At 38.2% G+C, this 27,816-nt stretch overlaps 1 protein-coding gene across 1 annotated transcript in view; it reads right to left on the bottom strand.

The window, feature by feature from the left end:
- Nucleotides 1-2,066: 2,066 nt before the first annotated feature.
- Nucleotides 2,067-27,816, bottom strand: part of LOC150080417 (ras-related and estrogen-regulated growth inhibitor) — a 53,868-nt gene continuing 28,118 nt past the window's right edge. The window contains exons 2-4 of the mRNA XM_090381566.1: nucleotides 8,516-8,572; nucleotides 5,266-5,345; nucleotides 2,067-2,862 (exon numbers count right to left, since the gene is read on the bottom strand). Of these exons, the coding sequence (XP_090237692.1) occupies nucleotides 2,167-2,862; nucleotides 5,266-5,345; nucleotides 8,516-8,572 (833 nt within the window). The 3' untranslated portion in view covers nucleotides 2,067-2,166. The remainder of the gene's footprint in view (nucleotides 2,863-5,265; nucleotides 5,346-8,515; nucleotides 8,573-27,816) is intronic.

Raw genomic sequence — 27,816 nt, 5'->3', positions numbered from 1 at the left:
ATAAAATACATTGGTGGAAGAATGCACGGCACAAATCTCCTTGACACTATTCTTTTAATTGTACGTTTGATTGTGAGAATAGCAAGAAAAATGCCAAATGAAAAACTCAAGTATTTCGAAGCTATAAAATGCATTTAGAAATATTAAAATGTATTAGCTGTTCGTATAAATACCTAACCAATCTCTTAATTGCAAACGTGTGCCACTTGAACCTCATGCCTGATTAAGAAACGTTATTAGTAAGATAGCGTTTATTGGTCCAACAAGTGAAAGGAGGGAAGAATGAAAAATGGTGCTTTGAAAATGTAAATAATGCGATGTTTTCGTGAAAATGAGCATGTGGAGTAGAAATTTCTACAATTATCGAGAAGCTTTCCTTGTCTTGAAGGTATTGTGTGTGTTCCTTCAGCCAAGAGGTTGCTGGTGTTTATTCCCTGCATGGTCGAAATACTTCAATTCCACAATTGGAGTAAGTTGCTCTAGTTTACAAGGAAATTAATACAGGAGAGGATCTTCATGCCGTTCCTCAAATTCAAGTAAGCCACTTGGTGATAAAGTTCATGTTATTAGACAGTACATATGCCATTATACTTCTGAAGTTACTCATACTCTCACAGTTAATTTTTGGAGAGGTATGTAACCTGGCTACAAGCTATCAATGAGCTCAACCTGCAACTATGTAAGCACCCTTCTGAGTAGTGCAATGTATTAGCAGTGTCATCCTGACATTTGTGTTATACATACTTAGACTTCTGGATGTTGTCATAAAGGAGATGAGTTAAGAACGCACAAACCGACTCACATGTTTTATTAAGAGAATATGAAGATAATTCTTTGAAAATTCAGTGATAATATGTCTCTGCTGTCCATCAAAGCACTGTCTATGCTACTTTGAGTTAGCGCGATAAGACCATATTTATTTCTGCAATTTCCATTTGAAGTTCTCATTGAAACATTCGTTCGTCCTGTTATCGAATTTATGATGACCATCCCTTGTCATATGAATATTGACACTCTTCAGTATGATTCAATTCATCAAATCATGTTGATTTACAACCGTCGGTGTACAAGCGAAAGACTTTTAAACAGACCGGAGTATTAATGTAACTGTTTTATTCACTGCATTCTGTTTAAAATTCCTTTCAAACATAATTTAAAATTTATGGTCTAGAAGGAAATATATATGAGCCGGTGATAATCAGAGTGGTGTAGGTTATATTTACACGTCAAGAAACGTGGTGAAATCTGAGTAACCATCCTTTTGGCTTCTATTGATCATAGAAAAGCAAATAATACAATTAATTTAAGAAATAAAAATCCAACAATTCTGAAATACAATGCATTTCATACATTCTGCATTCCTGTTTATCTTCTGCAGAGGGATTGATTTTGACATGTGGTTCAACAATAAATCTTTTCTGTTGTAGGATTAACGCCATGGCTTACTCAAGGAGCATATTAATTCGTCATTTTTAAAGGACGTTTGTTCTGCATAATTATAACTATTGCATAAGCCCTGAAGTCCTCATTAGTCTTAAATGTTAATTAAGTACTGAACAATACATGACACAAATTTATCTGAACTTTCAAGTGAAATGCGAAAATCATTTGGAATATTTACACCGGAACCATTTTGCATCTAGTAGCGCACAATCAGATCTTCGTTTCTGAAATTAAAATAAATACTTCATCATCAACAACTCCCTCGAGATTTTAATCGCTTGTATTGCAGATTTATTCAAGATAACAAACCAGTAACATCCATTTCCTCGAGACAAAAAATATATAAAATAAAATAACGCATTTGAAATAAAAACCATGGAGTGGATATTGAGTTTGCAATTTTCACTTTCAATTGACGATATTTGCATTTTATAAAACTAACCAATCGTATCATTTTTTGAAGAATTCATTTATTGTATTAATTTAATACAATATTTCCACCACAGCACTGGTGTCTGATGTTAACAAACAAGAAAAGTCCATCGCGGAACATTTTTAAAAGGTCAGTTACTGTATATTACATTAAGTATTTTAAAAATAGATTTTATCAAAGGAATGTAGCGACTTAAAAAGAAAAGCACCACGATGTAGTAAGCTCTAGTTCAAGTAAGTCACACCAGATGGTACCGATGTGCATGGAGAACAGGTTTTGTGCGATTACAATCAGTTTGAGTTACTTCCCCTCATGCTAATGCTCATCCTCCTGGTCCGTAGAGGGGAACTCACTATAGATGTGTACACCGAGGTCACCTTTCTTGATCTCCATTTCGCAGCGGCCTGCAGACTACCATCGGTACACGCCCTGTCTCGAAACACTTCCGGTACGGAATCGCAGTTAACATCGTGCGTTGTCTGTAGACGAAGGGAGCATTCGCTGGTGAATTTGTTTGTTAGTTTTGCACACATGGGAATGGTCGCTTTGGAGAGTGAGGTGGGTGATATGAGGGTCTTGCAAACCTCCGATTCGTTGGACGGCCTCCGGTATTTGAACGCCTTGCTCCAAGTCTTCCACTTCTGATGGATGTCTTCAAACACCCTGTACACATCCTCTATGGACTCGCGCACGGAAATCTCGTGGAATCCCACACATCCAATTTCGTGGCTGCGTTTTTCTCCTTCGGAAGTGGACACCATCCGATCACCAATCTGGTCGGACTTGTTTCCCACCAGGATCACGGGGACATCGAATATATCCCGGAAAAAACTGGCTACGAATATCCTCCGTCTTTTGTTGTATAGATTGATGAAGAACTTCAAGCGGATGCACTCATCGAAGCTGCACTTGTCTGTTACCGAATACATGAGGATGAAGGCCTCGGCCCACCGGATGTTGGACTCCAAATACACGTGTTCTGTTTCCTGCAAATGATAAATAATTTGGATGAGGACGAACTGGTTATTTGAACAGACCTTATTTCTATTTATTATAACAACCATCAGTTTATGTATTTTGTTGGTTATCAGCTCTATAAGTTTACACTTGTTTAACAAAGTTTATACAAGTTCGGATTGTTAAAACTGATTTCCGAGGGGTATTGAGGACACTGTTATCTACTGAAGTGATTTACACTTAATACACACAAAAATGCAGGAGTTGTTTTTAAGATATGATTCAAATTAACGTAACATATTTACGAGGATAATTCAATTAAATTACTGCAAAATCATTGCAGAAATTGAATTGTTTTTTGAAATTGGATGAGTGTGGCGGTTGCTCAAACCACAGAGCATGCTGCTATCGACTCATCACTTTTAAATAAAAAAATAAGCTCCCATTTGTGTTTCAAGCATCATTATTCGAAGAATTTTTTTCTCTTCGGCTCTTCTGGAGGCCCACTATAGAAATTTGCTTATGGTCCTCAAATTTAGGGAACGCTAAGAGTGTCTAAGAGATGTCTGCACTCTTCAAATAAACTCCGTGCCATGACTATGTTTTGCAACTGCTGTATGTCACGAAGTTTCGCAGTTCATTTGAAATATTTCTGCCATGCTTAACATACATTGATTAATGTTATTCTTTCAATGTTAAAATACTCAAGAAAGGATTCAACCACTCCTATTTTCACAATCCGTTGGACCTTCACGGATAAGCAAGTGACACAAACCGGTATGTAAGGAAAGTGTGTGAGCCACACGTTAGTTTGTTCTCATGATGTAAAGGCGAGCTGACTGATTTCGAGAGGGGGTGTCATTGTCGGATATCACATTGCTGGCTTGTCGATCCGTGTAATTGCTTACAGCCTGCATCATCTAAAATCGATTGTCGGTGGGGTTGAGATATGTCCGAACACAAAGTACAGAGCTCCACAACCTCGGTTTTTATGAGAGAGAGGTAACTCATACGACAAACATCGCCAATTGCAATCAGCAGTCGCGACTCGCACGGTGCAAAGAAATCTGTAAACATTCCATAGAGCAGTGGAATTCGGTTGCATGGAGTGATGAATCTCGCTATCCTATTCCGTTCAGATGGGCGGTTGTAGGTGTGGAGGATGCCTTTATAAAATGTATTGTCGGAGTGCATTGTGCCAACAATGGAAGTTCGGAAGAGGTTGGGTTGAGTTGTGGGATGAATCTTTTTCTCTGGTATGGCCTAGGACCTTTTGGTTGTGCGAAACGAAAGCCAATTGTTTTAACATTTTGAACAATATCATGCTTCCTACGACGTGGCAGTTCTTTGGCAGTGCCCTATGCCACGCTGTCAGTGCTGTTTGAGCACGTTTCAAGGGTGTGAATCTCAAAACATGGAGTGGCCAGCCTACAGTTCCGATTTGTACTTATGGAACATCAATGGGCTGAACTGGAACGTTGGGTAAGGGCCAATATGTCTCACATCGGTAGCCCAATTGGTGACTTTTCTGCAGGAGGAATTGAGAACTATACCGCTGCAGCAGTCTATTGTTCATTGATGGAAAGCTTACCTAGGTAGGTAGAGTGTATTATAACGGCCAAATGAGAAGGAGCGGCACACTATTGAAATGACTGGAAATGACATCACTGTGAAACCGTCATGTATCCGGATACTTTTCGAGAATAGTGTACACACATTTTTCTGGAAAGTATTCTTTCCAGAAAAATGTGTGTACACTATTCTCGAAATGTACTATAGGTCAGATCAAAAAAATGAGGTGCTCGTTTGTGTAATCACATTTCTCATGGCAACAGTTTAAATTGAAGACCTGTAGCCAAGTAAATTGTTTTAATGAAACAGTACACCGCTGTATGAGTTCATGTGTCCTTGCCTTCATTTCCTACTTAAGCAGTTTTCCAATTAACGTACTGTAGTGGTTGTCGGTGGTGGCAGTTGTTTGCCACAGTAACCAACACATGCTCCCAAAAAATCGACGGGATTACTTTGCTTATCGAGGCAGTGATACGAAATTCCGTGGCGTGAAAATGATTAGTGTTTCCTACTCACGATTCTCAGTTTGTTTTCAATTCTGGTACCTCTATCCATGAGAACTGCACGGTAGAACTAAAGATAATGAGTTCACGCAGGAGTACTGCACTCGGTAATCTATTTTCTGAGATGAACATCCGTTTCTGTGGTGTCATGACCTTCAACAGTAGTTGTTGCAGAAGGGAAAACATGATTGTTATATAATAGAATGGATCCAGAGCGTATCGTGTCCTCTGTCCAAATCTGTGTAGATAGTATCTTCTCTCTTTGAAATGTGCGCAAGAATACTCCTAAAGATATGCGATAAGCTAAACAGAAAGACAAAATAAGAGCCGCAAGGATTTAATAAAAGTTGTACTCACCCGACTATGGCCTCCACTATCCAGAATTTGAAAGCATATAATTTCGTTATTGAGAATAGTTTCGTGCGTGTAGATGTCCTCTGCAAATAAGAAACAAAGAGAAAGCGTTAGTTTTATTTGAAATTGAGCAATTAATTATCGTAATGAAGGGGAATGGTGAAAGAAAAAGATTAATCATTAAATGTCACTCGCTGTTTTAACAGAAAATCGCTTAGTTACAACAATTATTGGATAATTAATGAACTCATTTTTGATGAAGCACTTGTGAACAAACCAAGCTGAACAAAGCAATTTCACTTACTCTGAAAGAATTAGAAACACTGGCAGAATGTTCCTGCTCAAGAAAAGACTACATAATGAGAGTTCCTTAATGGTAGAAACCTCTTTCCCTTTAACAAACTAAATTAAGCACAGTAGATTCTCTTCGCCTTTGTCCCACGATGACTTCTTGGTTATGCTAATGAGATCACCACTTTTTGAAATTGAAAACAAAATTCTTGTTGAATAAAACATGTTCTATTAAAGAGATTATTTCTTTTCACAATAGGGTTACAAGAAGCATCGGGCATTTTTTTATTATTATTATTTTTTAAGGTTCATATTTGATAGTAAAAGTTTTTATGCTCGTTAGAATATGTGCGTATTGTTCATCCATGTTTATTGGAATATTCGTCCGTCCGCGTGTAATAACTCAACTCCAAGCGAAGGTATTTTCAAAATATTTTATATTTGGTTCTTTTAGAAAGATTTGTTAAACCTCGCGACTTTGCATTAAAATCAGGAGAATAGAAATCCGGTAATTATTATTTCTTGTCTGTCCGTCCGCACATGATAATTAGACTGACTCTTCACTCGTTTTTTGTTATAAATTATGTATTAATACTATTTTGTGAAGCGCTTGAATTGTAACGTATTGCGTACATTACCTAACTTTGGGTTAGTTAACTTTGTTTGTCTTCATTGTCACATCTGGCATCCATTGAATTAATTCAGAAATATCAGCTTTGTTATGCAGGAGATGAAAATCTGTCGCAGCCAACCTAACTCGTTTTTAACTCCTCTTCTCCAAAAATCTCTCAGACGCAGTTATTCCAATAGCCAACGAGAGCGAAATTGAATAGGGTAGAAGTAATTTGAACTATTTCCCATTTCAAAGTTATTATCCAGTGTGACGCCCTTTTTGTGTTTTTTTATAAGATGCGTTTCCGATCTTTAATACCACTCTAAATGGTGTCAACTGTCGGAAGAGATAAAACAAACTGGTAGCTAAAGGGACACAGTGTAGATTTAATGTCTTCCAAACACAAGTTCTCTAGATAATTTAAACTTGTTAGATTACATCGTATGAAGTGAAAGCAAATGGTGGTGAATTTTAGTGGCAATTCGTAACACAAAATAGAGGATATGGAACACAGTAAGACTTCATTTTCTCTAATGAGGATGTCAGTGTATAACGTAAAGGAAGGTATTTTATCTTTTGATCATAAAGCTGGCTTTCATTATAAATGAAGATAATAGTAGCGGCAATGATACCATTAAATACAATGTTCGGGATTTCCGTAAAGAAGACTGGCCTCAGTTAAATTCTAAATTAAAATTGGTTAATTGAGACCGTATTTAAAGAACAATCCACAAACAATTCAATTATAATTTTTATGAAAATCATAACGAACGTTATGAATACAACAGTTCCCATAATATCAATAAGCACAAATAAGTATCCAGTGTGGTTCAATAACGAATTGAAAAGCAAACTGAGATTAAAAGAACAATTACATCATAAAATTCAAAGTTATACTGAATTACTAATACAAAGTATATCAAAAGTTAACCTGAGTCCTTTTTATGAAACCAGGTTTGCTCGATTAAGCATAACATATCCTAAACAATAACCTCACTGTAATCATATAAAAGCATCAACTCTTACTCCTACTGAAATCGTCCAAATTTTACAGACTATTTTGAATCATTTTCGTCTAATATACATGTTGATCTTATATGTCTGCTATTAATCCTTTAAAAATGATTACGCTGGAGGACAGTATTCCACGAATCTTTTGGAAACACTGCTACAATAATTTAACAGTTCCATTAGTACACACCTTTAAGAAATCCCTAAAATAAGTATGAAGTTTATTCCAGCTAGTCCAGAAAAGCTTATATAATGCCAATACGCAAAAGGGTCTGTAAACATCCAGCCAATAATTATAGACCAATTGATTCAATATCAACATGGATTTCGTTCCGGAAAGTTCGTGGTCATCAGATTGGTTGCCTTTTGGAAATTTTCCACTATGGAAATTGATCATGCCCACTGGGTGGATGTGATTTATACGAACCTTGCTACAGCGTTCACATTTGATCGTTATTTGTTAAAACTAAAACTCTTCGGCTATGGTATTTGTAGGCCCCTCTTGGACTATGTTACAGATTGAATATATCAAATACTTTATAATGGATATACACGGTGGAAATAACTTTACTTACAGGAGATCATTGTCGGTCGCCTTATTTTGAATGTCTATGTATGTAAACGATTTGGAAAACATCCCTAGACCAGAAGGTATTAAATATTGTTATATGGTGATGACATTTAACTCTATAAATCCTGTAACTCACTTACAGACTGTGTTAAACATCAGATCTTTCTAAAATCCTTTTATCATTGGACCAAATTCAACAATGTACGAATAAATATCGATAAGTGCAAAGTAATATCGTATAAAGATCCATGTACGAAAGCCATACAGTTTGGTTACAGTGTGGAGCACCAATAGTTATTAATCACCAATGAAATATGCGACCTAGAGATTAAATTTTAGCAGCAGCAGCAGTAGTAGAGTTTTAGGAGCATCAGCGACTAAGATCTCTGAAGTGTCTGTAAATTGCTTGTGTTCTTAGGTCGATTTTCTGTTTGCTGGTCTTAAAAACCAGTTTCCCGAAGGAAAACCATGTTACCCTCGCCTGAGGACCGACTAGTATGATTCTTTTTCCCGTCCAGCAAACTGCAAATCGACGACAGAACACACACACATTCTTCAAATAGGCCTATAAGGTTGGGAATTATGTATGCTGGAGTTTCGTCCTTGGTAGGCTACATAACTCAGCTTCAACATAAAGGTGACTTTTTTGGATAATTTCGAAACTTAGATTTTTAGAAGTAATTCGAGAATAATATAATTACAATCGATAAATGCAAATAACAAACAAGTCAAAGGAAGTGAACAAGATATTTTTAAGTTGCACTTACCTAATGTGGGGTCATAGTCTCCTATAAAACGCCTGGTTATAAAGCGAACCGTGAAAGCTGAAATGGAAAGTTAAAGTAATCATGAAATCATTTGAATTACTGTTTTTCTGGTGTTTTATATGTAAATCAAAATTCGGTTGAACAGTATCATTTTTAATTCAAATTTTCATTCAATCACCTTTGTTTTTCATCCCATTAGCGTGCAGATTTCAATGGTTGTCTCTAGTTCACTGAGAGCCATCGTTGATCAATTTTCATACATTATAACTAATTTTATGATGGATGTTCCACCTAGTCAATGAGCAGATGTGTTAAGATTCGTTAAATCTCTTACAGCTGGATCACCGTTCGCTGCACGGTTGTAGTGATAATCGATTTATGTACTATTTTTAGCGAAGAGATATGAATTTTTTATTCAAGAAATGTAATCGTGTTCTTTGAGAAGACGTAAAATGCGAATAAGGCAGCTCTCAAGAAATTCTATTTCAAAGAGCTTTCTGGCATTATTCAGTTGGAAAAGGTTGACCTTTGTTTTTATAATCATGGTCTGATACGATTTCATTACTATCATATAATAGGAAAGGTTATACAGCCAAGCATTTGCGAACGAAGAAACACAAAGAGAATGTATCGTGCGTAGAAGAAATACGAAACTATATTTCGGTACGAAAGCTAAAGAATTCTATTATACGTGCTGAGTTTTAGATTGCCTTTACCATCTCTACTGTGAAAGTCTTCTTCGTGTAAATCTCGTTAAATAATGTGGAGAAAATTGTCCTTGCAATTGAGTCTCTTGGGAAGCTTTGAAATCACAGTTTCCCTAGGACTTTTCTCTTTGAAAGCTCCAAAGACAACTAAAAAGAAGATAGCAATTGATTTTAGTGGAACAGGAGACCACAAATGAGTAACTATCCATTGATAAAATAATAGTGTAGTTCATTATGATTTCGTAGAGACGTCGGATGTTCCAGTCAGTGCCAGTTTTATAAATATTCTTCTCACTTAATTAAAGTTATAGCTTTCAAGTTAAAGGCTGATTTTGCGAAGACAGAATAGGATATCAAGCTCAAGTACGTAATAGCTTTAGAATGAAAAGATTTGCTTTATATAGAGTGATTTAACTCCCTCACACCTGAAAGGGCAGATCTGTGCTTTCTGGTGTGAGAGAAAATCCTTAAATATTGTCAGAATATAAATTTTTTTAGTCCTACGAATGTGAAACTACTGTACCACTAGATCTTCTACCGTTGGTGGCTCAAAAATTAGCAGGTCCAGCGATGACGATTTGTTGTAGAGCGAGGGGGGAAAGTTCATAAATCTAAAGGGAGAACAAAATTTGAAGTTATGCTCTTTAATCTACTGAACAAGGACATGCTCTTTAGCAATGATTAAAAGTTAGATACAGGGAAAAATTTTCATATAAATTACCTTCTCAATTATTTTCGCTGGACTCTTGCGACTCTTTGTTCTCTGCTGACTTCCAGGACTGTACCATTCAAATGACTGATAATCAGTAATTTAATTTCGTCTAGAACAGGCCTGGGCAAACTTTTTGGCTGAAGGGCCACATTAGGAATTCAAAAAGAAGGCGGGCCGCACGTAAAATACTATTTTTAGATATATATTATTTGTTATCACGAAGAAATATAACATAAAAAAAATTATTCTCTAACAACCAAGAATTTAATGAGATGAATGGAACTGTTTTACATCTTTTAACATTTTTTTTTTAATTTCAGGTGTTAATTTTGTAGTTGAGATTCTTAAAACTGCTTGTAAATGTTCATCGGTGATGCTTGATCGTAAAGAATTTTTATTTAGATTCATGATGGAAAATGTTTGTTCACATATGTAGGTTGATCCAAAAGTAACCAACATTTTTCGGGCAAAATCTTTAAGTTCGTCGAATTTGTCCGAATTAAGAGTATTGTAAAATTTACAGATTTCCTCACGACGGTGCAATTCTCTTAAATCGGTATCACACTGCAGTCTATAATCTGAAGTTGTAGTTCACTCGGTGCACTATGAATTTCTATTGAAAATGGATCGCGCACTATTGCCAAACTTGTCTCAATTTTTCGGAAGTTGCCTTGATAATTTCACAATATTTTTCGAATTTATTTTCTGGAATCTTCAGCAACTTCATGGTTGGAAAGTGGTCTACCTTATTAATTAATAAATGTCGAAGGAACAACTGGAGTTTTAATTGAAATCCATTCAAACTTTTTACCATATCATAGGCGTATAAATTTTTCCCTTGTAACACTGTGTTGAAAGTATTTAACTGTGTCCCGATGTCCAGGGTAAATGCAAAATCACAAATCCAGTTATTATCAGTTAATTCGAGAAAGTCCATAATATTTTTCAGTTTTAAAAATAGAACGATGTCATCTTTAAGATCCCATACTAGCCGAAGAACTTTTCCAAAGCTAAGCCATCGAATTTGGCTATGATAAGGAATATCTGTGTACTCGGATTCAATATCTTGAAGAAAATTAACGAATTGTTTGTGTTTCAGGCCCCTCGATCGTATTAAATTTACTAGTTTAATAATACAAGATGTGACATGTTCAACTTTTAACCCATTATTACATAATACTTGTTGATGTATAATAACAGCATTCTCCTAATTATTGTCCTTATCAATTTTTAGCAACAGTTGTTATTCCGGTGTTATTATGTAATTTATTATTATCTTTATTATTATCTGATGCTATTATCTCATTTAACTGTAATAATGAAAATTTTGAGCGTTCAATAGGCTATGCAACACATAGCATTAGTAAAACTTCTAGCTTCATAATTTAATGGATGATCTCGCCTATTCCGCTTCCACATAATCCTGTGGTGCGGTCTCTTACGGTAAACTAGAACTCAACGGAGGACATTAATAATTCAAAGGATATGCAGATCTCGACACTACTGGCTGTGAAAATTGGCACGTGGAGACTACGCCTAATTCGTATGTTAAATGCTATCATAGAAAGGATAATCCTTCATTAGTTCAACCAGATGTAATCACACCGTTGGGCTCTCACAATCAAAGCACAACTGAAGATACGCGATCTCTGTTCAACACTTATAGGTGAAATGCATATGAAAGCCATCTCAAACACTCACATGTCCAGCAGTGGGCATAAATAATAATATTAAAGCAGATTCATATACTAATATAAATCACACCTATTCCCAAGTCCATAAAAATATTATGGAAAAAGGATGCTGAATTTGCGAGTGGACGATCGAACAGCGAGCAAAAATTTGACCATCGTTTTGTATAGAAGGATAATGACAGCCTTTCTACTAGCGTTCTATAAATCATGGACATGGCAAGCGTTCTAAATATCATGGGCAGAACATTATTGCCTTCCTAACTGCCTGTTTTTCACAGTATGAAAAATTTTATGTTAGAATGAATTGTTCGAACTTGAACCACTTCAGTTTCCCCCAAAGCTTATATGTGACTCTAGGATCTCTGTTAACCAAAATGCATAAGCTTACATTTAGAAACATAAAATTTTCGTTGCCATTATTGGACCACATATGCAACCGATCCAATTAGGGCCTGACTTGAATCGCTATTTACCCATCCTGCCTTCAAATCAGAAAACTTGAACAGCTTCCCTTGGATGTCCTGGCCAATATCGTTTTATGAAAATTAGAAATAAGAATGGACCAATACCGATCATTGATGGACTCCACCTATTGGGCACCCTGAAGACTGACTGACTGACCGGGTGAAAAAGATCGGAGTTCGAATCCTTGACAGTATTAGGACTCCGGTCGGTTTCTGGCGAGGGTAGCATGTTCTTTTGGTCAGTCTCTAGCGAGGATAGCATGTTTTTTTTGTCCCTGAAACTAGGGTTTTTCGTCCATTAAACAGTAAATCGACCACAGTACAATTTAACCACATATATACAGCGCAATGTATTCTAAGTTGCTAATGTTTTTTTTTTATTAAATCCTCAACCACGAGAAGTTTTAGAACCTATTGTACTTAGTACCGTGCATGGGTTGAAGATTGAGAAGTTGAAAGAGGATAATGTGGCTAAAACACTACAACAACCAATCAATCAACCAAATTAGTCCAAAGAAATCTTCTTGGAGTCTAATCGTAATCACACACACACACACACACACACACACACACACACACACACACACACACACACACACACACACACACACAATTAGCGTTTACCAGTCTTATCTCATCAGTAATCTTACAACATATTCTATCATAATGCTCATACTCACCTTCACCTAATTTTTCATCTTTTGTTTACGGAACATGACCACTGGCATGGCATGAATACGTTTGTTGCTTCGAAAATAAATCCTTTGAATATTCCTTTATCATGTTTGTATCAAACAGCAAACAATAGTCCCTTTGACTAATCGAGCCCAGGAAATCTCTCATTTCATTTTAGTCCCCTCTCTTGAAACTGAAGCGCTCGTTTGTACCTTTGACCACATAGGTGTATACATATCGCTCGCTCTCTGATCTCTTGGTCACACGCCCTCCTCCTCGTCGTGGTCCAGGAATTCCCCACAAGTATCTATTTTCTCTTGCTCCTGTAATCCATTTTTCCCACCTGCTGTGAACCAACTAATAACCAACTAGTCAGTATTCCGAGATGATGTTAGTTTTCTATCGGAAAATATTAAGTATTTTTTCATCATATTTATTCTTTTTTACTTTAACTTTCAGCTTTACAATAGCTAATTACACTGCCCTACCGTTAGTATCCGGACACCCCTCCATGGATGGTGAAACAGGTCCTATTCATGCAACACGCCACAGAACCTACTATAAACATGCATACTGGGCTTCAAACAGACACTTGCAAAAGTGAACATGTAGATGACACATTCAACAGAATTATCTCAACAGTTCAACAAATTTGATCACCTCAACAAATGCTAGACGCCGATTAACATGGTGTAAGGAGCGCGAATCCTGGACTGCAACGCAGTGGAAAACAGTCCTATGGATAGACGAGTCGAGGTTCGCGTATATTTAAACCAAGGGAACACTTCCTCCCAATAATGAAGTTTCGTGGAAGCAGTGACATGGTATGGGGCTCCTTTCATGGTTTGGTTTGGGCCCATTAGTCGTTATCAACAAAACCATGAATGCTGTGCAATACCAAGATAGCTTGGACAACTATACACTTTCAACAGTATGGCAATACTTCGGGGAAGGCCCATACCTGTATCAGCAAGACAACGTGCCATGCCATACTGCTTGAGTCATAACAGAGTGGTTTGAGGACATCGGTGTGGAAAAGTTGGATTTGCCAGTCTAGAGTACTGATCTGAATCCTATCGAGCATCTTTGGGATGTAGTGGATCGTCGGGTAAGTGCAGGTCTAGATCTCCCAAAAAAAAGGCCGAACTGGTGGATGCGTTAAAGGCCGAGTGGAGAAACATATCACCTGAAATTAATAAAAAGCTGGTTGAGAGTATGCCGCAAGATTGAAAGCCGTCATCAAAGCAAAGGGTTTCAGCACAAAAATTAAATGGCACAATAAAAGCTCTTTTTTTTGGCTAAAGGCAGGTGTCCAGATATTAATGGTAGGGCAGTGTATGTTCAATTAGTTTTTCTCTCGGTGTCCGGCACGTTGAAAGTAATGTACTTGTTTATTTTTACTACTATCTCACTGAATTGACCTTGATGAATATCAATTGAACAAGAAAAAAACGTGTTTGCAGTATATACTTACGAGTATATTTTATTTCTGAAAATATGAATAAAGTGTTGTAGATACTCGTATAATTTGCATAAGGATTTTTGCCTTCTGATGGAAACCTAATGACGCTCATAGATGAATTTTTCATCACATATATTTTAAACCATTCAGTATACAGTATCATTTGAAGTCTTATACAGGGTGTTTCAGTTAAACGTTTCAGAACTTCTAAGAGGGGTAGGGTACATCCTGACAACTCGAAATCATATAGCAATGTGGGGTCGGAAATGCTTTCCTGAAGCGATGTTGTACACAGAAGTCGTCGTGCGAAGTCGTGCAGCACAGATTCGATTTTCGGTCAATGTATGGGCCGGTATTATGGGAGATCACCTCATCGGACCTTACCTGTTACCGTGTCGTCTAACCGGACCTATCTACTTGATCTTTCTGCAGCAAGTATTGCCACAACTTTTGAGAGATGAACAGATTTCTGCATCGACGCAACACACAATGTGGTTCCAACACGATGGAGCCCCTGCCCATTATAGCGGAGATGTTCGTAACTACCTGGATGTCACATTTGGTCAACAGTGGATCGGACGTGGTGGTCCCGTGCGTTGGCCTGCTCGGTCACCCGACCTATCATGTCTTGATTTTTATTTCTGGGGTCATATGAAATCGCTAGTTTATGACACCCCTGTTGACAATGCTGAGGAGCTGGTTGCAAGAATCGCAGTAGCTGCCGAAGAAATTCGAAATTCGCCTGGAGTATTCCAGAATGTTCGGATGTCCATGCGTCGGAGATGTGAGGCGTGCATTGTAGCCCGTGGAAGAAACTTCGAACACTTACTTTAATCCATGTACCTTTTGCTTCTTTTCATGTATTATTAAAACGATTTCTCACTTACGGTCTCTTTTCTTTATGGTGCTTCTGTGTACAACACCGCTTCAGGAAAGCATTTCCGACCCCACATTGCTATATGATTTCGAGTTGTCAGGATGTACCCTACCCCTCTTAGAGGTTCTGAAACGTTTAACTGAAACACCCTGTATAAATAAAATATATCTGATATGTCTTTAGATGGCGTAGAATACGTGGAGAAAATTTTTCTCCTCTGTAATTAGAATATCACTTTTGCTCTTTTTTACAATAACCATTTTTCGTGTACAAGCAATTATTAATGCAGTTTTCAAAGGCTCTTTCCGAATATTCAGTTGCGAAATTCTAAAACTTATTGAAAATCCATGCAGTATACATAATTCAACTAGGAACTGAATATTAATGAGCTCAGATCCACAGGGGAAATCAAAGAAACGAAAATCCGAGATGAGAACTGTCATGAAACTCACTCTAGAAAGGTAGGTGTATACTTTATTACAAAAAGTAATAGGAGTGTATTGTTGCCTTTTTAAAAATTCAGGAACTCTTAGAAATTCAGAAAATTCGCTGTTTTCAGTCTTCCTTTGATCTAGCTGTCAGAGACGTTTCACAATGCAGTGTATGAATAAAGAAAAATGTAATTTAAGGCGATTATATATCTAAGCATTTTTTCCTCCTTAATATCGTTCTTGTTGATGAGATCGTGGAGTTGTGTGAGTACTTCACACAAGGGATGCTGCGATCTATTGTTTGGTTAGCGAAGGCAGGTGTTCACCTGACAGGTTATTCTTCGAAGACGTTTAGGATGAGGCCAGCTGCCTCAGACAACCGAGTAACGTGAGATGAATACGCTATTAGATGCTACCTGCCGAATGTTGACTTTTTCTGTAGGAAAAGGATGGACGCAAGACACCTGATCGTCAGCAAAGCCCAAACACCGTAATTAACTACGTGACAGAAGCTAAAAAAAATAGAGTCAATATTTATTCAAGAAGCTCCATCGATTCTCTAAGGAAAGTGCGCGTCACACTCATCTGGAAGAGACGTAAGGCTGAGCTACGACCAGATAGGAATTCATGAATTAACTTTCAGGGTTGTAAAAAGTACGTGGTGTACAGGATGGGAGGTTTAGCTTGGATAACGGAATATATTTGACACGTTTGATATTTCTTCGATACGTAGGAAGACGGTTGTTTTCAATCGAGATCCGCTAATATTACAGACATCCATCAATTTTGGCGCTCGTTGCTAACATAGTTTTTGTTATTGCTGTCCTTCCACACCTTACGGGAAAGGTCGGGGTTCGAATACCATTAAGATGGAGGATTTTATCGATCTTTTTCGCACTGTAGACGAGTTAGTCACTCTCAAATGAAATTATATACTTTTTGTCTGCAATTCTGCCCAGACACGACAGGAGGGAGTATATGATGAGAGCCTTGTCGATCAATTCGGCCCTGGAAAGATTGCGCAAGACTCAAGGGGTAGAATTTTTTTCAGCCTGGTCTGTACTTGTTAACAGGAGAGACTGCTTCTACAGGGATGGGATACACTTAAATAGAAAGGGTGCAAGAATATTTGCTGACGCTATCGAGACAGTGTTAGGTGGGTCGGAAAACTGCTAGCTTGGGGCGATACAAGGATTAATAGATTAACAGTAGCCACCGGCTGAGGTGAAAGTGATTCTTGCACTGCTTCTATTGGAATCAGCAGAAGACTGGAAAACAAGATGCAGGATATTTCAGAGACTGCTGGGAGTCATTGCGGTACAAGTAAACGCATGGGTTGTGTTAGAGTAGCTAAGAATAGAAACAAGTGCAGGTATACTTGCGTGTACACCAATGCTAGGAGTTTAGTAAATAAATTTGATGAATTTGAGGTGTTGGTCAAAGCATCAAAGGCGGATATTGTTGGGATATCAGAGACGTGGTGTCACACAGATATAAGGAATGCAGAACTGGAATTTGGGGAGTACAACGTCTACAGAAAGGATAGACTGGATAGGAAGGGAGGAGGGGTTATGCTATTAGTTAAGAAACACATAAAATCCAAAGAAGTGAAGCCAGTCGACATCACTAGACAGTGCAGTGTGGAGTCAGTTTGGTGTGACATAAGCATTTGGAGATCAAAATTGAGAGTAGGAGTGTGCTATAGGACTAATGACTCTGATGAGTATAATAAGGAACTGTACAGGAAAATAGTGGGCCAGTAAATCAGAGAGTCTTATAATGGGAGATTTTAATTTCCCAGATATTGACTGCAATTTGGGGGATGGTCACTCACACACTAGCAGGGCTTTTGTGGATTTATTGGATGATTGTTTTCTACATCAGCATGTTCGGGAGGCAACTAGAGGGAGTAATACTCTTGATTTGATTATCAGTAGTGATTCTTCATGCATTAAGAATCTGCAGATAGAGGAACCACTAGGTGGCAGTGATCACAGTGTGCTGAAGTGGGATTTACTCAAAGAGGTAACTACCATTAGGGGTAAAGGGAAGGGTTATTGCTTTCGTAAAGGCGACTACTATGGACTGAGACAGTATTTAAATTCTACACAGTGGGACCAACTGATGATGTTACCAGCATCAAATGAAAAATAGGAAGCATTCAAAGAACTTATCTTGGAAGCTACTAGGCTTTACATACCAACTAAGAAATATTGTTCAAGGTTTAGGCCTAAATGTATGTCAGATGAACTAATGAGACATGTGGCAGAGAAGAAAAATGCATGGGATACATACAAATTAATGGATGACATGGAAGCCTATGATAGATATAAGTTGGTCTGTAACCAAGTCACAAAGGAGATTAGGCAGGCAAAGGCAGATTATGAGAAATCCTTGGCAAGGGATGCAAAGAAAAACAGAAAAGAGTTCTTTACTTATGTAAACTCTAGAAGGAAAGGGATAAATCAGATTGGTCCACTGGATATTGATGGTTCAACAGTTGAGAATCCTCCTCAGGTGGCTAACAAACTAAACGAGTATTTTGCATCCACATTCACACATGAGGAGTTATTCAGGAAGGGGAATGCCAGAGGTGAAGTAAACTCTGGCAGTGAGCTAGATGATTTTATAATTACTGAGAGGAAAGTGGAGGAGAAATTGTTGAGGATAAACATAAAAAAGGCACCCGGGGTGGAATTGGATCTATCCAGTTATATTAAAGGAAGCAGCAAAGGAAGTAAGTAAACCATTAGCCATAATTATGAGAGCTTCTTTGGACTGAGGGGAGGTACCCATAGACTGGAAATGTGCAAATGTGACACCAATTCACAAAGCAGGATCAAAAGCTGACGCAAGTAATTATAGACCTGTTAGTTTAACTTCTGTTCCAGGAAAATTAATGGAGACACTGGTTAAAGAAGCACTGCAGAATCATCTAGACAAGACTTCAGTTATAGCTCAGACACAGCATGGTTTTGTTAAGGGAAAGTCTTGTCTGACCAATTTGACTGGATACTATGATGGAGTTACAAAAGACCTGGATGCAGGGAATAACTTTGATATTATATATTTTGTATATTTATCAATGATATTGATGAAGGTATATCAGGCTTAATGTCGAAGTTTGCAGATGATACAAAGGTTGGCAGGGTTGTTAATGACAGTAATGGCAGTGTGCTACTGCAACAGGATCTAGATAATTTGGGCAGATGGGCTAAGAAGTGGCAACTGAAGTTTAACCTTGACAAATGCAAAGTACTGCATATGGGTAGAAGTAACCCCAGAGAAACGTACCAACTGTGTGGTACTACACTTAAGGTGGTAGAAAATGAAAAAGACCTGGGAGTAATTGTGCAGTCAGATATGACGTTTTCTGAGCAATGCAGACAGGTTGCCAGGGCAGGTAATGGGGTTTTGTCAATGATATATAGGAATTTTGCTATAGGGAAAAGGAGGTGATTATCCCTCTGTATAAGGCAATGGTCAAGCCACGCCTTGAGTACTGCGTACAGGTCTGGAGGCCTCATTTTAGGAAGGATGTAGATTTACTTGAGCGTGTACAGAGAAGGGCAACAAGATTGGTGAGGTGAATGAAGGGATCCTCTTACCAAGAGAGGCTTAAGTCCTGAAAATTGCAGTGGCTGGAGACTAGGCACCTGCGCGGTGATCTGATTGAGGTGTATAAGGCCTTGAATGGGTTGAGCACGCTGAATTCTGATGGGATCCTTCCACTTGTTCAGATTACGAACCTAAGAGGGCATAAATTCAAATTAAGAAAAGACAGATGTAGATTAGATGTGCGGAAATTTGTCTTTAGCCAGCGGGTGGTTAATTGCTGGAACAAACTTCCATTGTCGTTGTGGAAGTTGATAGGTTGAATAAATTTAAGGAGGAACTGGACAGGCATTTGGAGGGAATGGTGTGATTTTTTTTTTTTTTTTTTTTTGGCTGATGCTGCATAAGCTCATACACTAGCTTTCTTGCATCAAATGCCACTGCTACTACTACTACTACTACTATTTGGATCTTAGAAAGGCTTTTGATACTGTTGCACATGGAAGTCTGTTGCACAAATTGGAGCAGTGTGGCATTGGAGGCAAATTGCTGCTAAGGATAAAGGGGTGGTTGATGGGGAGAAGACAGAGAGTGGTAATCAATGGACACTGCTCATCGTGGATTAATGTTATTAGTGGAGTCCCTCAGGGCTCAGTGTTGGGTCCATTATTGTTTTCTGTATTTATAAATGATACTGATGATGGTGTATCAAGCTTATTGTCCAAGTTTGCAGACGATACAAAGGTTGGCAGGGTTGTGAAGGACACTACTGACACTATGCTGCTGCAACAGGATCTGGAAAGGTTGAGCAGATCGGCTGAGAGGTGGCAAATGAAGTTTAACATTGACAAATGTAAAGTACTACATATGAGAAACAGCAACTCCAGAGCAACGTATCAACTCTGTGGTACTAAACTGACAGTGGTAGAGAATGAAAATGACCTGGGGGTAATTGTGCAGGCAGATATGAAGTTCTCTGAACAGTGCAGACGGGCTGCAAGAGTAGCTCATGGTGTCTTGTCAATGATATACAGGCCGACCGGGCTAGCCGGGTAGGTAAAGTGCCTGCCTGGCAACCCAAAAGTCGCGGGTTCGATTCCCGCCTCGGGCTGGATATCACGATGGTGCCGAACCAACCGATTGGTTGGATATCCCGGCCACGATACACGAAGGAAGCAAGAAAAAAACTGGTTCCTTCGTGTATTGAGCACATCATACGAAATAAATAAAATGATATACAGGAATTTTTATAGCAGGGATAATGAGGTGATTATTCCCTTGTCATATAAGGCAATGGTCAGGCCACACCTTGAGTACTGTATACAGGTCTGGAGGCCTCATTTCAAGAAGGATGTAGAGCTGCTGGAACGAGTACAGAGAAGGGCAAGATTAATGAATGGAACAAAGGGTTGCTCTTACGAAGAAAGACTTAAGTTTTGCAAATTACGGTGTCTGGAGACTAGGCACCGGCGAGGTGATCTGATAGAGGTGTATAAAGACTTGAATTGTTTGAGCATGCTCAATGCCGATGGGAATCTTCCTCTTGCTCAGAATAATCACCTGAGAGGGCATAAATTCAGATGGAGGAAAGACAGATGTGCGGAAATTTGCCTTTAGCCAGCGGGTAGTTGGTTAGTGGAACATACTTCCCTTATTGTGGAAGTTGATAGCCTAAATAAATTTAAGGCTCAGCTGGACAGGTATTTCGAACGAACGGAGGGATGAAGTGGAAGTGGGTTTTTTTGGCTGATGCTGCATAAGCTTGCTTTCTTGCACCATATGCCTCTACTAATGCTAATGATAATGCTAATGATCCCATAAACTTAGGTTTTTCATCCAGCAAACACGCATCATATAACACGTTCTAAAACCAATAAACTTTAATTTTATAGAATCATGGAATATTGATACAATGCCGCCTTTTGATTTTGACTTACAGTACAGAAATAAGTGGAGTATCTTCTTCTTCTTCCATCCAGCTTTGTGTCAGATTATTCAGTCGATAGCCAGTGACTATAGAATCTTCATTAAAGTTTGATACCTTGCGTGCATTAACCCCATTTCTCTTCCTGAATGAAGCTTCCACTGCCAGGACACCAACAGTTATGCCGTTTGTCAAATCGCTGATATTCTACTTTTTCCAAGTAATGTATTTATGGCTATTATTTTCTACATTGCTGGTGAAGAGCTGGTTGATAGCAGGAGTTCTCCTATCAGGATGTCCAGCTCACTGGACACTAAATAGTTTACTGCAATATTATCAATTTTTAGTATTCCGGTATACTTTATGTTGCATTATTTAAACATTCCAGGATGTGCTTTCTGATGCTTAGGTATGATTTTACAGATGATCCACTGCTATAATTGTTTGAGCATGAGATCTGAATACTTGTTTTTGATTGTTCTCACTCAAGCAAACAGAAATATGTAGTTTGGGGGGGATATTATTTTACCATAATTGCATTATATCACCAACGGATCCTGAATAGAACATTCTCCTTGAAGAATGGAGGTTAAACACAAGATGCTTGCAATCATTTTAGTTTCTTGCAGCTATTTGCTGCTGTAAGATTGGCGAATCCAATTCAAGTTACTTCGATACGATAGACAAATTTTAGGTAGCTAAAAGTAGTAGGACTTTGTTTAAAGGCAAATATAATACAACTACACTTTTCTTGAGCTATTGGGAACATCATTCGCGTTAGAGGTTTTTGGTTTTTAGGAGAAGTTTATAGCCACATTGCGCCATTATGTATTATGTCTGTACAAGTTTTTGGTCATAGGAAAATTTAATTGGTTTGGTGAGGAACGGTGCCCCGTTCCTAGTTGTTCATTCATGAATTGTTCTGAATATTAGCATGATCCTAACATATAGTGAAGCCAGTGCGTTTTGGCATTTAAACCCGGCCTAATTGGCGTGTTTAGTTATTCAAGTACAATAACTTTAATTAAAAGGCTTGAAAATCTGGTGCGGAAATAAAACCGTCCAATTGTAGGAAAGTTACAGCTCCTGTTCCATCTCTGATTATTCCGATCTCCTCATTCAGTTGATGTTATAATCATAACGAATCGCTTTGTTACGATCTCCCTGGTCAAAGCATGATTAAAAGTGGCTTCCTGCAGTGGTCAATATCGGGTATCTATAGAAGGAAGGGATGTTGTCATAGTGAAGGAGATCTGATCGTTGCTTCTGTGTTTGTGTTGGAGATAATGGTGGTGCGGAAGTAATTATATGTTCATTAGACAACTCGCTGTCACTCACACTGGATGCCACAAGCGCAGGTTTCAGATTAACATCCTCGCCCTGAACATCCTAATTAAAATCGACAATACGGGACTCGTACACTGGTGTTCAAAGAAAGTGCATCACCTAGGAATTTCACATTTATAACCCTTTTTTCGCGATAGTATGTTACATTAATGACAAGCATCAAAACTAGAAATATAAACTAAAGATATTTATAATAGTTAAGGCAAAGCTAAGTAATATTTGACGGGCTCTCAAAGTATTTGAAAATGAATTTGCAACCTTTATACAACAGTTGTGGTAAACACGACAATTATGGCTGAAATGTTATCAGAAGCCTTCAATTTGCTTCAGTTTATCATTTTAAATGAAAAACAAAATGAAAAGTTCACCAGGTGCAAACTAATATTTAGTTAAACCGCCTCTGGCCCTGATGACAGCAGCACACCATCCAGGCATTGACAAGATCAATTTCTAAATATACTGTATAAAAATAAACTGATAGTGCGTGGTTCCAAACACGAATTATGGCTTCCTGAAGTTCACGAAGGGCCTTTGGTTTCTTTCTGGCAACTGCAGATTCCACACGATGTCAACAGTTCTCTATAGGATTCAGGTCCGGGCTGTTTCCTGGCCAGCTAAGAGTTGTAATGGACCGTTCTTCCAACTATTTTTTCACCTGTAACAAATGTAAACACATTGCTGTCGAATCTCTAATGCAGAAATGAAGTCAAAGTAACTACAGAAGTGCCTACTTACACTTTTCGCCCGATGACAAGGAGCAGAGTCGTCCTGAAAGATGCAGTTACTTGTCAGGTTGAAATGGTCTCTAAAGGTTGGCAGCAATTTGCCTTCCAATATAGCCAGGTATCCATTGGCATTTACAGAACCTTTTATGAAATGCAGGTGATACGAAATGCACCCCCATATCATTTGGATGGTAGGGAATTTCATTGTAGACACTACACAGTCTGGATGTTATTCTTCACCACGTCTACGATGAATCGTTTTTCTTCCATCAGAGCCATGCAGGTTGAATTTTTTCTCATCCGAGAAAATAACTGACTACCACTGCTCGGGGTCCATTTGACATGCTCCTTACACCAAATTAATCGAGCCTTTTTTATTTTTTTGTGTGAGGAGGAGCTTTTTCTTAGGACGACAGTCTACAAGTCCATATTTGAAGAGTCGCCTTCTGACTGTTACTGCACTTGCTACCACTCCTGTATGTTCTTCCCATTCTCTTTTCAACTGACGAAGAAGCTTTACAGTTTTTAAGGCATAAGCGCTTCAAAACGCGGTCCCGTTTTGGCGTAGAGACTCGTTTGCGGCGTCCGGTTCCTTTTTCCCTATCAGCAGAACCAGTATTCTTGAGTTTGGAAAGAAATCTACTCACTGTTGACTGATTACAAGACACTCTATAAGCAATACGACGGGAAGAACATCCTTCCTCACGTAAAGTAACAGTGGAGTCAGTTGCATGTAATTCGCTATCCTAACACAAGCAAAGGAATGACTGCAACTCTTGCAGAGTGTGCTTATATAGCTAAAAGTAACAGCTGATGCAATATTGCGTCATCACCTACGCGTGTCAATCTTATCTGATGCAATCTGTAAGAAATATTGCCATATATTTACGTTATTCGGACGACAATTACAATTTTAAGGGGTGATGCACTTTCTTTGAACACCATTGTAGATGGGAGAAGCCATAAGAAAGAATTTTACCGCTGTCATGCGGTACTGGGAATGTGTAAATATACACCAACTTACTGGTGTTTACAATCCAAGTCTCATAACTCTCTATGTCCTGAGATGCGTCTTCCCCGTTGCACTCTACGCATCTGTTATTTGGGCCTCTGCATCGTGTACTCGACTGAAGGACTTCCTTAGCATAGAATACGGGATCCTAACGTGGCTAAACAGGACACTCAGAAAACCTTTCATAATCTCAAGAAACATTCTATATACCACTTAACTCGCCCGCTAGGAATTAATCATAATCAGGACCAACATCATCACCCTGGAAAAACGGCTTTCATCCAGAAAAGATACACCAAACCTTTCGGAAATTATTTCTCTCCCTCGTAGCTTAAGGATAGCACACGGAACTGAGGTGATGCTGCTGCGCTCCAACTATGATCAGCTCAGAAGCCTACACTGGATGTTTCAGTCCAATACGGTAATTCTAGTGAACCGGCTGGGCATAGATATAGAGCAACTGTGTGCCAACTTGTGTGCTGATAACCACATTGGTATAGTAAGCAAACTTACCGGCTAATGAGTTCCAGCTGATGGAGAAGCTCTGGGCAGCTTCTTGTGCCACATTTCCAACAACCGTCTTTTTAAATATATTTATTGTATATATTGTACTATATATTATTTTTGTATTTATATTGAATTGTATTGCACATAATTTACTTTGCTGTGTACTTATTGATCACATTTCTACTTATTTTATCTACCCCATTAGCATATGCTGCCGTTCCGGAGTGAAGTGTACACTTCAAATAGAGTACATAAATAAAAACAGTTTTAATATTAGTAGTAGTATTGATAGAACGATACAAAGAAACAAGCCTGCACAGTATCAGCCAAAATGCAGGCAATGGGTTCATCCCTTGTCTTCTAGTGTTAACTAAGGTAAGTATTCTGTGCTACTTTTCTTCGCATTTTCTTTTCAGCGAAAAGCTTTCTCGTAATCTACCTTAACGTCTCTAATCCCTTGAGTAATAATTTGCAAACTAGTTTTTATTTACTGGGGGCTTAATTTTTAATCAACTCATGCAATTTTTATTCTCTGTCACCAGTTTAATCCGTTCATTTGACATCCCTTTAAATTGAACATTTAGAATGAAATCCATTTACCTTGAACAATATTTCTTAATTGGTATAGAAAGCTTAGTAGATTCTACAATTGTTCCTCTGAACACTTCCCATTTAGCGTTTGCATTTGTTGACATCTGCTGTCAACCACTGAAAAGAATTTAAACACTGTCCAAGGCCATTGTAGTAACATTTACGAAATCAAAATCAAATCTCTTCCTTTTATCTTTGACAGTAGTTACATTTTTAAATAAATTCCACATCTATACACTATGATCACTGCCAGCTAAAAATGATCATAGTGCAGTGCAGTCTTAATTCATGACAGTTGATTATCATTGCCGGTGATCTCATTAAGAGAACAGCTTTCTTTCTGTTGTTAATTCTCTAACATGCTGGTATAGATCTTATCTTGACTCGGAGTTGTAGATGGCCTACAATCCTGAACGTCTCTGAGTGGACTGGATTACTTGGAATCAGTTCAGAAACCTACTTATGGCACTTTGTGACATCCCAATATGTGCGAATCCGTTTGAGATGACATTTTCAGACGCTTCACTACGATGGCCCATTCTTTCGCGACTGTAGTTCTAGAATGAGGTGCATCTGTGATATGATAAACTATTTACTGTCGCATACTTGAATTTTCCATTTTCTCGACCTATATTTGTTCACTTTTGGAGAGGATAAGAATTTCATCGACTTTATTCTCTAAGGAAGTGATTCCACTCCTCTTCTATCAGTGACGGCTCATTCTAGCAGGATTGAGCCTTCACTGCCATACGCCTAGAAACATACGTGCTAATGCACGCCTGATTTCAGTTGTACGACGGCGAAGTATTCAATTTTACCTGCACATAGTCGTTGTGTCTGTCCAAACTAGTCTCTGTGGAACGAGATTGAAACAATATTAAGAATTGAAAAGCGCTTTGCTGGGTTAATACAAACCAGAGGAATGTTATTGTCATTTCGTGAGACCTTGTCGAGGGATATTTCACTACTGGAACTGGTCTTGAATATATCGTGAGAGTTTGAAATAGCTACTAGGTGAAGCGCTTTTGTTTTTCCTTTTTTTTTTTGTTTTTTGTGCCAAAGAAACTAAAACTAGTAAGCGTCATTACATTCTGTAATCGGTTTCCCTTTTTGCTGGATGAAAACCTGAAGTTTTGTTTGAAATAAAACTCTGAAACTCCCTTCTGACTCACTTCTGACCCACCTAACTTGACCATCGTGTGGACAAAAGTGCTTAAAAATTTCTGCGGTCCTAAAGGAATTCGAAACCAGGCCTTTTTGGCAGGTTTGAGAGGATATATGGCAACCCTACTGTGCTACACGCGAGGACAGCTCTGCATTAAAATATTGAAAAAAAATTGAGAAATAAAACAGTCTTCGCAGTTATATCCGGAAGGTATTTAACAATACGTAAGAGGAATAATTTCAATTACAATATATACATGTATTAGTATTAGTATTAGTAACGGCCGCATGGTGCAAGAAAGCCTATGGCTTATGCTGCACCAGCCAAAAAAAAAAAAAAAAAATCCGAACAAAACAATGATAAACACAAAAAATAAATAAATAAATAAATAAAATAAATAACTAAATAATAATAATTAATAAATAAAAAATAATAAAATAAAAAATAAATAAAAAGGAAATTAAACCTATCATCCTATGCGCTTCCCTTATCCGAAAGTACTATCCAGATGACCTTTGAATTTCCCCAAACTGTCGGCCTCTACCACCCATGAAGGCAACTTATTCCAGTAATTTATAACTCGCTGGCTAAAATAAAACTTCCTGCAGTCCAATCTAAACATTTCCCCCCGTAACTTGAATTTATGTCTCCTAGTTCTAGCATCATTTATAATCTTGAAAATTTTGTCCTCATTCATTTTACTGATGCCTCTCAGAGCCTTAAACACCTCAATCAAATCTCCTCTAAGGTGTCCAGTTTCCAAACTCTGCAACCCACATATTCGAAGTCTTTCTTCATAAGGACGCCCTTTTGCCGATCTCACCAGGCGAGTTACCCTTCTTTGCACCCTTTCAAGAAGCTCGATGTCTTTCTTTAGGTGCGGTCTCCATACTTGAACACAGTGTTCCAAGTGTGGTCTAACATAAGCCTTATATAATGGGATTATCACGTCCCTATCTCTACTTGCAAAAGTTCGATAGATCATCGATAGGACACCATGGGCCTTCCTTGCAACCTGTTTACAATGCTCAGAGAATTTCATGTCTGACCGTATCGTAACACCCAAGTCCCTTTCCTCCAGTACTGGGTTTAGTTGAACTCCACCAAGTGAATAAGTTTTTTTGGGATTACTGTTTCCCAGGTGTAATACCTTACACTTTGTTGGATTAAAGCACAGCTGCCATTTTTCTGACCATTCCTGAAGTCTATCTAGGTCTCTCTGAAGAAGCTCAGCTTGACAGTGATCATTAACTACTCTACCAATTTTAACATCATCTGCAAATTTAGACATCACGCCCTCTATCCCTTCATCAATGTCGTTTATGAAAATTAAAAACAACAGTGGTCCTAATACTGATCCTTGGGGAACCCCACTTCTTACATCAACCAAATCTGAGGAATAGCCATTTATCACAACCCTCTGCCTCCTGCCCTGAAGCCATCCTTCTATCCA

This window comes from Mastigoproctus giganteus, chromosome 9 (genome assembly GCF_048544385.1).
Source record: "Mastigoproctus giganteus isolate SK-2022 chromosome 9, ASM4854438v1, whole genome shotgun sequence".
NCBI classification, from domain to species: Eukaryota; Metazoa; Arthropoda; class Arachnida; order Uropygi; family Thelyphonidae; genus Mastigoproctus; species Mastigoproctus giganteus.
Note: the sequence above shows the minus strand (reverse complement) of the source record. Positions and strands in the feature narration are given on the sequence as shown.